The 17,864-nt window shown below is 42.2% G+C and overlaps 1 protein-coding gene across 1 annotated transcript in view; it reads right to left on the bottom strand.

Annotated features, from left to right (window-relative positions):
- Positions 1-666: 666 nt before the first annotated feature.
- The window catches only part of LOC311020961 (uncharacterized protein), a gene marked incomplete at its 3' end in the record, with an annotated part of 37,561 nt that continues 20,363 nt past the window's right edge, over positions 667-17,864 (bottom strand). The window contains exons 4-5 of the mRNA XM_084021245.1: positions 1,174-1,302; positions 667-812 (exon numbers count right to left, since the gene is read on the bottom strand). Coding sequence (XP_083877371.1) covers positions 667-812; positions 1,174-1,302 — 275 coding nt within the window. The remainder of the gene's footprint in view (positions 813-1,173; positions 1,303-17,864) is intronic.

Below are 17,864 nucleotides of genomic sequence, written 5' to 3'. Positions count from 1 at the left end.
CATCTGCGTTGTAAACAGTTTAAAACGTGTTAAACCAACAAAACAAAAAAAAACATATACAAAACTTCAATGTGAGATTTAGACAAGAACGCAACAACAGTCCAGGCTGAGGGAAGTTCGATAGGTCAAACAAACACAGGACTTTCATCCAGGGGAACACTGTTGTAAATACAACTCTTCCTACAGAAGACATCCTAGATCTTTTCAATCGACTTCACTGTCAGTTACGTTCCCAGGAAAACATTTTCTTTTCTAGACCAAGTGGTCTCAGTGTGAAACACTTGAAAAGAAAACCAAGCTACATGGTTCTAATGAGGCAAATCAGTCTCCTGGTGAAAGTCCAGGTTTTGTACTATTCCACCACCCAGACCAGTTTAGTTGTGTTGGGTTTTTAGGAGACCAGGCTGCTCCGTGACGGCGTATTTCATCATTCTGTAAATGTTTCCTGTTAACAATATTCAGTTCAAGTTTTCGGGGGTTCAGCCCAAACAGGTTAATGTAAAAACCTCCTGTCAATGTCTGCGTCCCTTATCTGAACAAGTGATTAAGACCTGGAGGTGGTCTCTGGTCCCTGGTCCTGCTCCTCCAGGGTTTACAGACTTCAAAGCTTTTATTAAAGAACCTTGCGGTGACGATAAAAAGACCCAAGGAAGCCGAGAGGTGGGCTCAGTGCTGATCCAGGTCCAGATCAGGTGGACCACTGACACAGCGCTGCAGGCAGCCGACCTGTGGCGTCCATTTTGGCCCGCTGGAGCGAGACAGGGGGACCGACTGCTCGTCCAGACCCCCTTTAGTGGCATCAGCCTCATCATCTGGGATTTCCATGTCATCACACGTGAACAGGCCAAGAGAGTCGACCGTGACGGCGAATACAAGCTAAGCTCTCGCTGACAGCAGGTAAAGGTGCAGCAGCGTTTATGTCTTAATAACTTTAGTTAAAGGAAAGGAAAGGATAAAGGATTTCTTTGGAAAGATGCAAAGCCGGGAAATATCTTGGATTTGACAGTCAGTTTGTATGCGTCATTTCCTGGAAGCGTTCCCTCCAAATAACACACACAGGAAACACATATCTGATCTGATCTGATCTGATCTGATGTGATCTATCTATCTATCTATCTATCTATCTATCTATCTATCTATCTATCTATCTATCTATCTATCTATCTATCTAACAGACAGAGTGTGGAATGTGTGATCCAGGATGTGGGGAGATGTTGGCCTGGGATCCTGGATCCTCCTCCCTGACTGCCCTCTTGAGTTTATGTTTAAAGGCAGCATCCTGGTCCTTTAGTGAACGAGCAGCTAGGGACACAGAAGTCCATGATCTGGCCAGTGATCTGCTAAGGTGTGTCTGCTTAGTTTGGGAGGGTTTCTCCGTGTGGAGCTTCCCTCTGTCGTTCCAACTGGACCACTGAACTATGTTGGAACGGATGGATCGACTTTGTCACCATCTATTTAGCCAATAGAAGTGAAGCGTATGTTAGACTGCATTATATTGGAACAGAACTGTTCTGACTCACCGGTTGTATCATGAAACTCAAACAGGTTAACGAGACGGACTCCGTGTTACTAGATGGGTCAGGTGGGTTCAGACCCCTCCAACTCTGGACAGTAGACCAGGAGCTGACTCCTCCCTCAGGGAGAGAGAGGGTAAGAAAGCGGCGAGGTCAAGATGAGGGCTGAGACCCTCGAGTCACCTCCAACCCAGGCCTCTCCAAGACCACCTGATATAGCTGGTCTATGGGAAAATGATCTGTTTTTTAGCAGTTTTTATTAGCACAGCCCTGCTGTCGGTCATGAATCACACATACTGGATTAGTCATGAAAATGTGAGTCATGGGAGTGTTCCTTTGTATGAAGCAGCAACTGTAACACTCAGGTCACCGTGTCGATGCTGGTAGGATACGCGGTGCAGCGAGGGGGGAGCGAGCAGGTGTTGTGTTTGCTGCTGTCACCGCTCGACTGCTTTCTCCTGAGCTTTGAGTCGGGATGGGACTGTGATCTGGGTAATCCTCCGCTACATTCAGATTCTGGTCCAGCAGCTTGTACTTTCCACGTCAAAGTCCCAGCTAGCCAAACACACACACACACACACAGCGACCCAAACACACACACACACACATACACATACACAGTGATACAAACTGTTGCTACACACAGGTACGCTGTATGAACCTCAGCCAAGCAAGTTACCCAGCGACAGCACTGTCGGACAGTCACATGATTCATATTACCTCAACAATGAAATCATCATCAGTCAATTATTGCTTTATTTTTTAATTATTTTTTTCCTAATCAGGATTTTTTTTTTACTAAACCTAACTTGTAGTTTTGTTTTGTTCATTATACACGTTTCAAACCATAATAGTGACATTGAGTTGTATCGTAATGTAGTTGAACATTCAGTGCAGTTTACCAAATGAGATCATCACACACACACACACACACACACACACACACACACACACACACACACATACACACACACCGTAGAGCACCACGGGAGAGGGAGCATCAGTAGTGTTCTCGTGCTCGACCTCTCTGGATTAGTCTCAGTCATCACCTCCCTGCTGAGCTGATGTTGACACAAGGTAAACAATAAGAATAACACACACACACACACATTCACACATACACACACACACACACACACACACACACACACACACACACACACACACACACACACACACACACACAGGGGGATTATACACTGAATACTATAAAGGGGGGCCTTGGTGACCTTAGAGTCCAGATCAGACCACCACCCTCCATTCTACTATCATACTTGCTGCTTTGAAAGGCCAACCACACACACACACACACACACACACACACTGCAGTAATAATGATATCAGGCTCTGGTGGTTGTACGGCTGGAGGATGTCTTTACATGTGAGCGTTGGAGCCTGTAATGGGATGTTCACGGTCCAGGACAAACCAGGACAAACCAGAGCTAGTTGCGTCTACCAGCATCAGTGATACTGGCGACACATACTGTATGACCATATCATATTATCAAAGGGATTGATTTAAATAACTCCACAAATCAGAAAATATTGTAAAAGCCATACATTGTTGTAATTAAGTGAAGGGATGAATAATTCAACGTTAAAGATGTGAGGTGAGGGTTAGGGAGTGGATGGCTGAATGTGAACCACGCTGCTGCTAGAAAGCAACACACACTTTCTCCAAGGAAACAACTAAAACAACAACCCCCCCCCCCCCCCCCCATCCTCCTCCTCCACTGTTTATGTTAGTGACATCAAACGGCTGATGAGCAAACCAACTGTCCTAAACTACCACACGGCGTTCTCTCACTAACAGCTGAGGGCCGCATGGTGTCGTCATCATCTGCCTTCACACACACACATGCGGCAGCAACAGGTTTGACCTCTGACCTTCAGATGAGAGGCCTGCTAACTACGGATCCCTCCACCTGCAGCAGCAGCAGCTCAGTCAACGTATCCACACAAAACACACACAGGAAGTAGAGTTGTGGTTCTAATGTTGGTATTAGTGCAACATTATTATTATATTGTTTCAGCATCAACATTGTGAGGTGTGTGTGTGCAATAGTCACATGATTAAGACAAACATGTCACATCAGACATGGGCATAGTCCTGGTGATGTCACCCATGTGTTTGTGGACTACAGTTTGAAACCTTGAGTTCGGTGTTTTGATGGAGCAGCAAATTTATTGGATCTGGATCCATCTGTATAATGCCGGCAACGGTAGCGATGCCATGGTAGCGACCTGTCAATCAGCAGGTAAGCCCCGCCCCCTAAAGCATCCCCTGCTTTCTGGTCTGCTGGACTCTAAATGGACCATAATGTACTAAATGAACATCATGCTGGATTGAAGAAGACTTGAAACTAGAGATTGAGACCATAAACTCATGTTTACAATGTTTACTGAGATAATACATCAAGAGAGAAGGAGGACCATTTTCTCATAGACTTCTATACAATCAGAGTTGCCCCCTGATGGTCAGCAGAGAGAATGCAAGTTTCAGTCACTTGAGGTTTGGCTTCACTTTTCAGAACTGGAGGTTTCCCTGTTATTTTATTTTATAACTTCATCATTCTGCATTTTGTATATTCTGCAAATTCTATTTTATGTTTCTGTATTCAATTGCAAAAATTCAAACAAGTATTTGGTTGTGACTGTATTAATCTCAATGAACATTTGATGGCAAAATTACATCATAAGTTGCAAATTCAAGTATGCACAAGTTAATAAATACACAAATGCATGAACTTTATGGATGCTAACTCCTTCCCTGAAATATTACTTATCATGCCATGTCAGTCACAAGCGTGAATTATCGTTGTTATGATAGAAACAACATATTTCTTGTAATACTGTGTGTTCTTCCCATTCTGACATGCATTGACATGCTTAGCCTGGGTGCAAGATCTTCTCATTGAAAGTTATTATTAACATCAGCGTGTCACAGATAGGTTTACATGGCTCCCCTCTTTAAAGATGACCCCGGCCTGGCCGGCGTTTGCGCTTCTTTTGAAGTGGCTTTGATGGAAGGACTCTGGGAAAGGCCTCCGTCAGGCTCACGGACTATTCTTAGCTTTTAGCTTCTTTGCTTTTTACGGTGACTGACTGATAAGTGTGCATTGAAGTTTTTGGAGAGGTTTTTCTGGAGAAAAGCTTAATCTGCCTGCAGCCTTGTGTTCCCAGAACCAGCATTCTCAGCCTATCAGACGGGAGACGGGAGACGAGCGGGATAGATGGATGAACTGGTGCGTGTGGAGGACCACACCAGACGGGGCTTTTCCAGCCACTTTGAATGATGGATTGATCAGATTATTCGCCGTGTAAGAACTCCCCGTCTGGATCCAATCTCTCGCACGCAATCCTAGTTTCATCCCTTCTGGTCCCGTCTTGGTCCGCTCCACCGCTCCAGGTTTTCCAGCTCCGTCCCTCTCTGGTAAAGACATAGAGCTCCTGTTGCATTCTTCAGGCGGCCTCAGAGACCTGAAGCACTAACGTCTTTACAAGACAACAAGAAGCTCGTAGGTGGGAGCGGCGCCGCCACATTCTTGGGCTACTGAGAGGAACGCACTTCGGGTCCACGTCCAAATTCACAGGACAACACAGATCCCTCCGGAAGGATGGCATGAGAGAAGTGACTGGGACACCGATGGGGTGATTCTGGGTTGCATTTGCATGATTATTCTTTCCAAGAACAGCAGTGTACCTTGAGGAGGAAGAGTCCCGCGGCCGTTAATCATCTCTGTTTGTTTTCACAGCATCATAAAGTCACAGTGTGAACGACGTCCAAGTGCTTTTCCTTCCTCTCTTCGGCAGCGGCGGAGAGATAAGAGTGATTAAGAGATACAATGAATAAGCCAGCACTTTGTTTTTGTTTCCAGCAAGGAAAGTTGTGAAGCCACAAATAATGTATTTATAATATTTCTGTTGAATAATATCTTGAGGAAGAAGAAATAAAGAAGGGATAACTGCGGTTGGGGATTGAGGGTAATGTCGTTGTGTGACCTTATATGGTAAACCCAGCATTCATAATGGCTCAAAAGTTTCATTTAGTTTCGTTATAAATGTCTCTGATATTTATTTCAGGCAGATAAAGGTTCAGAATCATCTGTAAATAATAATGATAGTGATAACCCACAATTAAAAGCCAGTGTTCTGCTCATTTTCAGAGCAGTGCAAGGCTCTGCAACACAATATTTCAAAGTAAAAGCTTTGTATACTGTGACTCTTCCGTGACAGGTTTCAGGAGAAGATTATGTGAATGGAGGATGTCCTGTAAATCGCCAGAATTTTTCATTTTAGATTTAAAGGAAAGCTACTGGGCTAGGACATCAGGGCTTTCATTTTGAAACACACACACAGGAAGTGTTGAGTGTTGAGAGCGAAGGCCGCTCCACTCCAATGATCAGTTTGAGAATTTTGTTATCATTCTTCACATAAAATAAAATAGATGGATTAGAATTAAAATGACCTTCATCTCCACACTGCACTCTGCCCTGCTCGATGAATTAAACATAACATTAAAGTCTTTATTGTGTCCTTCAGAGCCGCTCTCACATGAAACGGACCTCACTGAAAGTGGTTCAGGTATATTATATACCGGTATGTTTATATATATATATGTGTGTGTGTGTGTGTGTGTGTGTGTGCGTTCCAAGATTATCACATGCAGTTTAAGGACCAGAGTGGGTGGGAAGGTGGTTGGGAGTCAGAGGTCAGAATGACCCCTTACAGAGTCTCTGGAGCTCGTAATGGATCCCCCTTCACTTCTTCTGATTCTCACCTCCAACCTTCCATCAATAGCTGACGCTCTGAAAAGACCCTGGGTCCTCAGGGGGGCCCAGAAAAGACAGGGCACTAGGAGATAGAGGGCTGGTGGGGGAGGGGTCCTGGTGGGTAGGAAGAGGGGCTTATGGGAGATCATACTTGAAACCCAGGACATCAAGGGCCCTAGTTTCGTGGCGGAGGGTGGCGGAGCCGGCGCAATGCAAGTTTCGTCAGTTTGTCAGTTTGGTGGATCGCCTGCGCCAAGATGGGTGTGGCGGCGCAGCAGGGGGAGGCGTCACAGATTCAGCTTGGCGTAGCGGAAGTTTCGTGGCAAAAAGCATCGCCGAGACTGCGCTGAAAGCTCGCCAGCTCCAACCTGGTCTACTTTCGGCGCAAGGCGCAAATAAAGTCCATTCATTCAAGGCGAATCACAGCTGGCGGATCGGAAGTTTGGCTGACGGCGCGCAGTGCGTACACGTCACCGAGACCTCACAGGCAGGTTTCCACAGTTCCAGGCACATTTAAATGCAATAAATAATCACAACAAACACTATTTAATGCAACTCATTGAATCAACACGTGAATTTATATCTATATAGATTGTCCCGTCACATCTGACGTCAGATCAAAGGCGGATGGCACGCGTAACGGAAACTCAGCCTCTCAGACCAAAACATCTCCCTCTCTCTCTCCTGTTTTTTATAATATGGGCATTGTTATTATTATTATATGCACGCACAGCGCGTGATGCGCGTGGTGGGAGCGGCGGTGCTGCTTCTGTCATCGGGTTGTCAAGTGACGGAACTTGCACTGAACCTCCCCTAACGCATTAAAGGAGAGGAGAGGAGCTCATTTGATTGGTGAAGATCTGAATCGGCTGTATTAATCCCAGTCCACGCCTCGTCTCCTCCTCGTCTCCTCCTCGTCTCCCACTCACGCCTTCTTCTCCTCCCTCTTTCCCACTTGCGCCGGTGGGCGAGACGGGAGGTGTACCTGCGCGAGCCTGCGCGGTGCACGAAACTTGCAAAGTCCAGGCGGAAACACCCCGTCGGCGCGGCGCAGGTGCGCTGAAAGCTGACTGCGCCTGGTCTACGAAACTAGGGCCCCAAGACTCAATGAGATTCAAGCACATAGTGTTGCATACGTTATGATAGAATTATTGGGATTCCCTGCTGTTCAAAACGGTCCGATACTAGCAGTGGTTTAAGTATGACAATGCTTTTGAGGGGAATGATTAATTATTTTATTTTTCTTATTATGATGACGTAAGATTCAGCAAAAAAAAGATTGAAGTGTATATTTACCCCAAAATGTGTAGTTCTTGCTCAGCAACTCTACCAGTTATTATATATTCTATATTATCTGCTGCTAAGTGTGTCGGTATTTGGAGAAAACAGATATTAAAGTGGAGCTGATGGAGCATCTCAAAGGGCCAGAGTCGTACTTGGACGTCTCCGTGTGGATAAAGTGGCCCCACAAGCCCCGCGGCTTACGGCCTCATATGAAAAGTCCATTGAGCGTGAGGGGAAATGGAATAAGCCGAGCCTCAAGGCTGATCGGACAAATCAGAGCCGCATGTCTGACACAGAAAAGTAAAGAATGGGCGGGTGAAGCTTCTCATACTGTGAGCATCTGGAAAAGTCCTCACTGCTTAAAAGGCAGCAGAGCAGCACGGTTTTATTCACGACAACTGATCTGTCCGTTGATTTAGCCTTTGAAATATTAGACACTCAACTTCTCTGACATACAAACTTTCAGCTTTCACTTAGAGTTGTGATACTCTATACTGGGGAGGGTTAAGGAGTTTATCACGGGTCGCGTCAAAAACACTGGAAATAAGTTGATTGTGGTTTTCATCATCAGGATGATTGTAAATATCATGATGAGTGACTTGAAGCCGTTAAGCTCACGGTCATGGTAGAATGAAGAATAAAGTCTGAACAATACAGTGATGATTATGATCATCTCATTTAAGATTATTTGATTTTTTTTCCACTAAAAAGGATGTTTACTGAGAAAAGATTTGCCATATGATGCAATACAAATATATGTTTCTTAACAAAATATAAAGCATCCAGTATGTTTTAGCATATTCTGATGATTTTTGGGATAATGTCATGAATTGTAATTCTTTTTGTCAGGATAATGTTGACATGATAATAATGTCCGATAAGATGATGTTAGGCTCGGTGTATCAGGCAGAATGGTCTCATGGTCATGATGGCGTATGTAAGTTGGGCATGTGGAGTCCAGCATCATTCCTGTCAGAATCCTGTTCATATCGGACCCTTCCACACGGGGCGTATGGAGAAAAGCCAACGGCACAATATGTTTGACGAAATACCTCCATATAGATGTTGAGATGCTACTTTAGGGTTGACCTTTTGATGCTTTCACACAATATTTACACAATGGCATTTTTGATAAACAATCATCAGTAAAGACTTAGTGGGGAAAGAATGGAAAAATTCAAAACCACTAATATTGACCTTTCATTGTCCGTCTGTACCGCCATCAAAACAGGAAGGACGTGGTTCACAGTAAAGCCTGCCTCCTCACACTAAAAGTAATTAATTCATTCTCTGATGAAGGCAATCAAACACAGTTAAAGCTCCAGAAACCAGAACATAAAGTTATATGTCCCAAAAGACTAATATCTTGACCTTGAATGGGATTTTTTTACACATTCATGGACATGAAATCTTAATTTTAAAATAGCCTAATTTACTTGTTGTCTTGGCGCTGCTCTGAATGCATTTGATGTTGCATTCAAGGACACAATGGAAGGTGAGGCCACATGAATGGCGCATATAAGAAGGAAAGTCCTCTTTCAGAGTGTAATAGTTGTGCTGAGACAGAAGGAAGCTGAACATCGGAGCCATGTTTGGCAACAACTCCTCTTCCTGTCATTCAGGTTGGAGGTTTCAGCTTTCAACATTCCTCAACTCTCTTCCAGAAGCCAAATATGTGGAGTGCTTCTCCAGCAACCACAGGAGTCAAATCAGAGAAATCCATCCTCAGCAAACTCCAAAATTCAAACAACGTTGTTCCACTCAGGCCTCGGGTTAGAGAATCACGTCAGTGGATGACAAGATGTGTCAGAAGGAGAAACATCTTGTGAAAAAGATCCATCAGCGTCACCACTCCGGAATCACATGACCTCTATTACAGGTGGACATTATATTATCCAAGGTTTCAGTCCAATGAGATGGTGAACCAGATCCACTGGTCCAGTCCCTTACACGTAACAACCACTGAAAAGTGAAGCCACATCTGAAGAACCTTAAATTTGCATTCTCTCTGCTGGCCATCAGGGGGCGACTCCTCTATTTGCAAAAAGAAGTCTGATTGTATATTGTTCACATATTTAACAATTAACGTGCTAACAAATCTATTTCTTTATATTTATATCAAATTCCAATATTTTCCCCCTAGAAAACAAAATATGATGTGCTTCAATCAACTGATATCATGACCTCCATCCGTCAATCAGCTGGAACTTTTAGCATCACAGAGTTAGAGAATGTTGTGAGCTCTTTTCAACCATCCCGACGTTGTGTCCCGTCGCTCTATAATGATCTTTTATATTGACAAACATATGTGTAATTCATGTCACGATTCAGGATTCAAACAGTATTTGTCTCTCTCCATTGACACACTGGACAACTGGTCCCATTGAGGACACAGGAAGGGGCGGGACTTCACCTCTATAAATGAATTGCAGCACAATTTAATTTTAATGATCATTGTTGACAATCACTTTGTTGTGGAAGGCTGATTTATGTAATGACCAGCCAGTGCTGAGTGACCGACGCCTTGTTCTACAGAAACCCTCTGTTATTATACCGTTACTCATTAAGATACATTTATTCAATAATGGATGTTTACAGGAAACACTGAGCCAAAATGGATATACTGTAAGTTGTCAGGAGAATGAGTTGCACACACACACACACACACACACACACACACACACAGTCTCAGTTTGGCATCCAGACATCCTGTGGGTATCGGAGTGATTTCGCTAACCCACAGGGAGCACGCGCTCTTATGTTAACTGAGCTGGGCTGCAGGCCAACAACAGCACGTTTCAGGCGCAGTTTTCAGGAGTGTTTTTTTTTTCTTTCGTTCAGCTGGCTGCAGGAGGGCAATGGGAATGGTAGTTCAAATGTGCAGTAGCTCATTTGCAAAAGGTCATGTATCACCTTCAAAGTTCAGTTGTAATTAGGGGCGCTTGAAAGAAACACACACTCACACACTCATAACATATTTAAACAATCCTAAAAATCCATAGAAAGTCTAAAAATATCACATGCAGTCTGACATGAAGTCAAGTAGTTAAATCCAGGGGACTCCCTCCAGATACTGAAGCCGTCTGTTCTCTACGTGACCGTAGGTATGGAGGGAGTCAAGGAGGAAGTGCGGTGACGTAGTATGGAAAGCGATACAATCTCCTCAGGAGGGAGGTCGGTGGCGATGGATGTATCCAAATCCACAGTACTGACAACCATGCACCGAAACTATATTGTGAATTAGGTTTTGAGGGAAATTAATTGGTTTATTATTATTTTTGCTCTTACAACATATCACAAATTAGTTTCAAATTGAGTGAGTATTCAGCTCGTTAAATGTATAGTGTCTTTTCCAAATAAACTACCAACGTGGGTTTACCCCGATTTTTTGTCTTGTCCTACTAGAGGCCAATCACAAACACTCTAGGAAATGTGATGTTAGCGGACTTCTGCAGCTCAGCTCTGTTGCAGGCCAGAGGCTACATTGCTGATGCTAGCATAACACACCCGGACAAAAACTTAGTAGTCAAGTTGCATTCTGGGATTGTGATTTTGTCAGTGACATTACGTTACTTTATGTAACAAAACCTCTTAGTTAGCGATTCGACTTTTGGACATGCAGTGTCCAACACCAGTCTAGTGGTTAAAAGTGCTGTGTTGGTGGACCATCCCCCCACCCCTACCATAATTACCACCTTTCTCAATATTTAATACTACATCACAAGCTCTAGATGTTGATTTGCCAGGTGGAATTCATGTGTCCACCATGAAAATTGTTTTAGTGCTGAGCGAGAAGATAAAGTCCTAAAACCGTAAGATCATCTAAAGCACGGTGTTTGTAGGGAAAAACAAAAGTGAACAGCTGCAGGATGTGGGTCTGTATACTGATAATAATAAACAGTGATGATAACTGTTTGACTGACATGGAGGATGTTTACAGTCTGATTGTCTGAGATCATCTATACGACACTATTACAGGCAGGAATGATGGCGAGAAGTACAAAAGCAAAGCAATAATCAGAATGATCCTTTAAGAAGAAGAGGATTTATCTGGATGTTTATGTCCATCTGTAATAATTCCCAACACGTGGACCGGTCCAACCCTTTCTAGTTGGTGCACTGGTGGAAATGTTGGCTGCTCAGTGGAGCAGAGTAAAAAAAAACCTTTGTTTGCATTGGATGAAGAGCACTTACACATGCTCCTCAGCTTCACTTTCAAAGTCAAAGGTTATTCTCATGGACAGCCGACTTGTTTTCCAGATGGTCCTGAAGGTCCCGACTAAAGAGCTTCAGGTCTCACTTCTAGCCGCTGGATCTGACGTTTAATTGTTCACATATTACCACGAGTCCATTAGAACTAATCTGCAGCCGGAGAGTAGAAAGGCAACGGCTCCAAAACAAAATGTGTTTGTTGATCACACGTCGCTGACACGTTGCTCACGTTCACACGTTGCTCACGTTCACACGTTTCAGGCTTTCTTCAGTGTTAATTAGCCCCTGTGTGAATATCACACTATCGCGACGGCAGCGGCGGCCGGTACAAAAGGGCCTTTCACACGTGGGCTGCAGCCCTGAACATCACTGGAGGGGACGCACTCTTCTGGGTCGGTTAAACCGAACGCTCACCAGACTCATGTCAATGTCTGATGAAGACCATGTGTGACCAGAGAGAGGTCACAGTAGGTGGTGCTTCTATCATGTGACTGGTGCCAAACTGGAAGAAGGGTCAGTTTGGAAACACGAGGTTAACGAACAAAACCAGACACGCTACAAAATACGTAGTTAAGTTTAATAAAATCATCATGGTTTGGATTCAAATTATTATTAAATTGAAACAAAAAAACAACTTGTTTCTAACAGGACACTAACCTCGGTCTCCTGGTGAAAGTCCGGTGTTTGTTGACCCACCACCACCCAGACCTCCTCCCTACCTGGACTTCCACAGACTTCTTTGGAACTAATTCATTATACATCAAGAGCGGACATAATCCACGACTAAATGTGTTTCCCTTGAAACAAAGCAGTTCAGTTGTGTGGGGACAAACTTTGATCTGCTGAAAATGTGGGTTCTCCTTTCAGGTAAGTACTTCTAGCAAACTATGCCACAAAAAATAAGCTGACAGGAGGAATAGTCAACAATTTAGGGGTGCACCGATCGAACTGGTGGCATCTGCCAACACAGAGTACTGACACCAGTGCTCTCCTTTCACCAATTATGGGGAATTGGAATCATTTATCCAGGGTGTCGTGAGGCCAAGCAGCACTGTGGCTACAAAATAAGAGTTTGTGGTGGACCTAGCAAATTATTTAAATTGGATGGGACACCTCAGGGTCTGTAATCAATCCTCTTAAAGATTAACTAAACCCGCAAGCCACTTTTTTTAGCTGAAAACCAAAAAAGTCGGGATTCAGTTACATCTAATTTCACCTTGTTGTATTCACTAGCATGCTTTTATTTGGAGCAGCAGAAATGGCCGCTCGTTTGTGGTCAGCTCTGGCTGAATGACTGCGCATTTCCTCAATCCCATTCACACAAACATGCAGTGAATGAGCCAACATGAAACCAGATACACAGCAGCCTTCGGACAAACGTCTCATTCACAAGTGTCTTTAGTGGCCGTGCTCTTTGAGGGGGGGGGGGGGGGGGGGGGGGGGGTCACTCTCCTTAGGGTGCACCGCGCACAACACAAAGATATGAATTTGATTTTATTCGGATTTGAAATGAAAGATTTGTTATGTATCCTCCTCGTGTACACAGAGGTAGACTTAAACCTGAAGACACGCACACACACACACGCACGCACACACAACATCCCAATTTGCATTTGCAAGAGGCCAAATGTCTCGTAAAGTAATTTGTCTCTGACTTGGCTGTGAACTCTTTCCAATCAAGATGCTAACAAGGGGGGGGGGGGGGGGGGGGATCAGGTGGCTGAACACTCACTACAGTATTATTATGAGGAGACCAGATGGTGTTTTCTTTCCTCACCTACTGTCTGTAATCACCTCTTCAGGTCGACTTTCTCTTCGACCAGGAGGCAAGACCGACTGAAATGTTCAAAATAGATCTATAAGACTTCAAATAAGAGTAGGTCGGATTAACTACCCCATATCCCTCTCCTCCTCCACTGGCTCCCTGTTGCAGCACGCATCCAATTCAAGACGATGGCACTGGCCTTCAAGGCCATCAATAGAACGGCACCCATCTACCTTCAAACACTGGTCAAACCAAATACTCTAACCCCTCTGATATTGCATGTGCTTTTAATAATTATTTTGGAAATATTGGCACAGTTCTATCTCAGAGGATTAATCATATTACCGGGTCTCCATCAGAGTTCCTGAAAGGTTGCTATCCTTCTACTCTGAACTTTAAACCTCCTACTGAGAAAGAAATTGTGGACATAATTATCAGTTTGAAAGATTCAGCTGCGGGTCATGATGAGATCAGGTCCAGCCTAATTATTAAAACTAGTTCTGCCATTATCAAGCCATTGACTTATATCTTTGCTAAATCCCATGAAACAGGAATAATTCCTAACCACCTCAAGATTGTGTCCCTGTGTACAAATCTGGAGACCATAGTCTTTTATCGCCCAATTTCTGTCCTTCAATGTTTCTCGAAGATCTTAGAGAAATTGGTTTATAACAGAATGATGGAACATCTCCAGGAGTGCAATATTCTTTATGAACATCAATACGGGTTTAGGAAAAAGTATTCTACTGATATGGCTATGCTTGAACTGGTTGATAGAATTCATACAGCAATTGACAATAATGAATACAGTTTGGGGATTTTTCTTGACTTATCCAAAGCCTTTGATACTGTTAATTATGACATTCTACTCCAAAAGTTGTCACATTATGGTTTTTCTGGAACAACTCTTATATGGTTTTATAATTATGTTTATAATCAACAACAGTTTGTTTCCATTAATGGCTTTGTATCAGAGCGAGTTAATTTAACCTGCGGTGTCCCACAGGGATCTATTTTAGGACCACTATTATTTCTTATTTATATCAATGACTTGGCAGCAGCGTTATCTTTTATGTTTCCTTTGATTTTTGCTGACGATACTAATTTATTTCTCTCACATACTGATTTATCTGTACTTATGGACAAAGCTAATAATGATCTTGATAATATTTCCAAATGGTTTAAATTAAATAAATTATCTCTCAATGTTAAAAAAATCAAATTTTTTATATTTACTTCAAAAAATAAGAAATACTGTATTCCTAACACTTGTCTGTCCATAGGAAATAATCCAATTACTCAGGTTTCTTCAACAAACTTCCTTGGAGTTTTTATTGATGAACATTTAAGTTGGAAGAGTCATATTCACTTTGTCTGTAATAAAATATCGAAATCTATTGGAATCATTTGTAAATTTCGAACTTTGGTTCATCAAAAATGTCTCCTAACTCTATATTATAGTTTAATCTATCCATATCTAACATATTGTAACATAATCTGGGGAGCTATATACCCTACCTATCTCCATAAACTTTATATATTACAAAAACGATTCTGCAGAATTGCTACATACAGTGACTGGTCTGCTCACTCAGCCCCCTTGTTCAAACAACTGAATATCTTATCAGTTTTTAACTTAAACAAATATCTAATTTGTGTATTTATTTTCAAAAATATATTTCAGCCTCAACAGTTTTCTTTGCCCTGTAAAGCATTTTTTAAGTTAAACAGTGACATACACAAACTCAATACAAGACAGGCTAATTGGTTACACCTCCCCAAGTTCCGTACTGAACTCTGTCGATTTTCTATAAGATACAGAGGGGCAGAACTATGGAACAGATATATTCATATTTATAACCCAGTCTACCTCTATAAATCAATTCAAACATAAGCTTAGGTCATTCTTGATGAACCTGCCTTGATTTACTGTACTTATGCTTAAGTTCACATGTTTTCATACACATACACACATTTTTTTATTTTATCTTATTTGTATATTGATTTAATGCTCTAAATTACTTTAGGGCTACTGGTTATTTTGTGGATTCATTATCATTGTTATTGTTTTATCATTATTTTTGTTATTATTATTATTATTATTATTATTGTTGTTGTTATTATGGTTATTATTTCTATCATTATTATTTATGAGTTGACGTGGATTATTATTTTTAAGAAGGTGAGATTCATTTTATAAACCCCACCGGGTTTTCTGATCTCACCTGCACAATCTGCTTATTTGAGATGTTAATTATATTTGTTGTTTAGTGCAAATAAAAATGTTTTATTTATTTTTAAAAAAAACCACATGCCCTGACGCGAGATGTAATAAAGGTGTGAATTAATCTCTCAAATATATTTCTTGGGAGATAGAATTTTGCTTTTGCCAACAGCCTTAGTTGGAAAAAGCTTGTCTTGGCTATGGAGGATATCTGTTTGTCAAACCTAAATTCATTCTCTAAAATGAAACCATTCCTTGCAAAAGGATGACAGTAAAACTTAAGGGAGCCAATGGCGCTGTCACATCCATCAAGGAGATTTTGTTGCCCGAATAAAATGATTTCAGTTTTGTTTTTGTTCGAAGACAGAAAATTAACTTCCATCCAAGTTTGGATATCTTTGAGGCAGTCTAGTAGAGCCTGAACAGAGGCTCGCCCATTTATCTTTAGGGGTAGATAGATTTGTACATCATCGGCAAAACAATGCAGTGCTATAGAATGATGATAGTCATGAAATCCAAAGATAATTACTAAACACTTGCTTTATGTTCACTCCAAGTCCACCACTAAGTGCTGGTCACTTATTTCTTATTTGATTTGAATCTATTTTATTTCATTTCTCATACTTTGTACTTAATTTTTTCCTTTCTTTCATCGTTTTATTGTATTTTTACATTGTGTTTTGTTGCCTTTTATGCACCTTGTATGAATGATGTGCACCTGTAGTGGTGCATCCTACTCTCGTACAAAGCACTTTGGGTCAACTATTTGTTTAGCTTTATATGAACTGACTTGACTTTTGCTGCATTTGTTTGATAGCTGGCACTTTACGTGAGATACCCATCATCGCTAGACAGTCCAGGCCTCCTCGTCCCCCTCCTCCTCCCTGTTTGTCTGTATAACTGTGGGGATCCTGTCTTTTCCCTCTAGCGGCCACATTCCTCCCTCTATTGCCACACTGGCAGCTGCGACGTGAACTTATCACGGACGAAGAAAGGGGATCTGCCATGCTCTCTTCCTGTCAGCACAGATGTCAAGGTGAACTTGGGGGACGCCTTAAATAACCGGCTTTGCGACCCCCCCCCCCCCCCTCCCCCACCACCCTGTCAGCTGCCCAGATTAGAGGAAGCCTCTTGTATTCAAGGACATTGCAGGGTTTCTTTTTAAGCTGCAACCGTATCTTCCGCAAACAGAATATTTAAGCAGCATTTAAAATGAATCAAGTCAGCTGCAGTTTCATCTTAATGAGCTCAGATTCAGACGCATACCATACTTTTACTGAAGTTCTATTAGGTCTGGGTCTCGTCTTGAGTCCTGGTGGCTCAGGAGTTTAGAGGTTTCATTCTGGCCGAACCCGCATTTTGCTGTTGGCTACGTGTCTCATCCGTTCGTCCACCGGGGCCAATGTGCCATCATTTTCATCATCTGAACATGTCCGCCAACGTTGTCATGGCAACTGGTGTCACTATGGTTGTGCGCTAATCTTTTATCTAATCTTTTTTTCTCTCACAAATGTATGAATCTGTGATTACAGTTACAATCTTGTTAATTTGACATTGATCTAAATTCATGTTTTTTATAATACATAAATGTAAAATAACAGTGACAATCTCATTAATTTATTAATTTAATCTAAATTTTTACTTTTTTTTCTTCAAATTTTCGATCTTTAATTCGCTATTTTAATCGAAACCATTATGAGTTTATCTCAGAATTTATAAATTAGTTACAATCTCACTGATTTTTGACGATCTAAATGAATAATTTTTCTCTGAATTTGAATGCATCCATTGCTAACTTCACTGCCAGTGAACACTTCACCTTCTGAAATTAGATGAGACTATTGTGAGACAACATAGTCATGAAATCCAAAGATAATTACTAAACATTTGCTTTAGGTTCACTCCGAGTCCACCCCTTAGCGCTGGTGGTTATTTCTTATTGGCTTTTAATCATTTTATTTAATTTCTCATAACTTTGTACACGACCAGCGGCTGAGTTGCACCAACACCTAGCAGTGGGTTTTGTACCTTCGGGTGATAAAAGAAAGTCATGTTGTTTGGCACGGCTCCATCTACGTGCTGCCCTCGTGTCC

The sequence above is a fragment of the Eutrigla gurnardus genome (assembly GCF_963514095.1).
Source record: "Eutrigla gurnardus genome assembly, chromosome: 11".
Lineage (NCBI taxonomy): Eukaryota > Metazoa > Chordata > Actinopteri > Perciformes > Triglidae > Eutrigla > Eutrigla gurnardus.
Note: the sequence above shows the minus strand (reverse complement) of the source record. Positions and strands in the feature narration are given on the sequence as shown.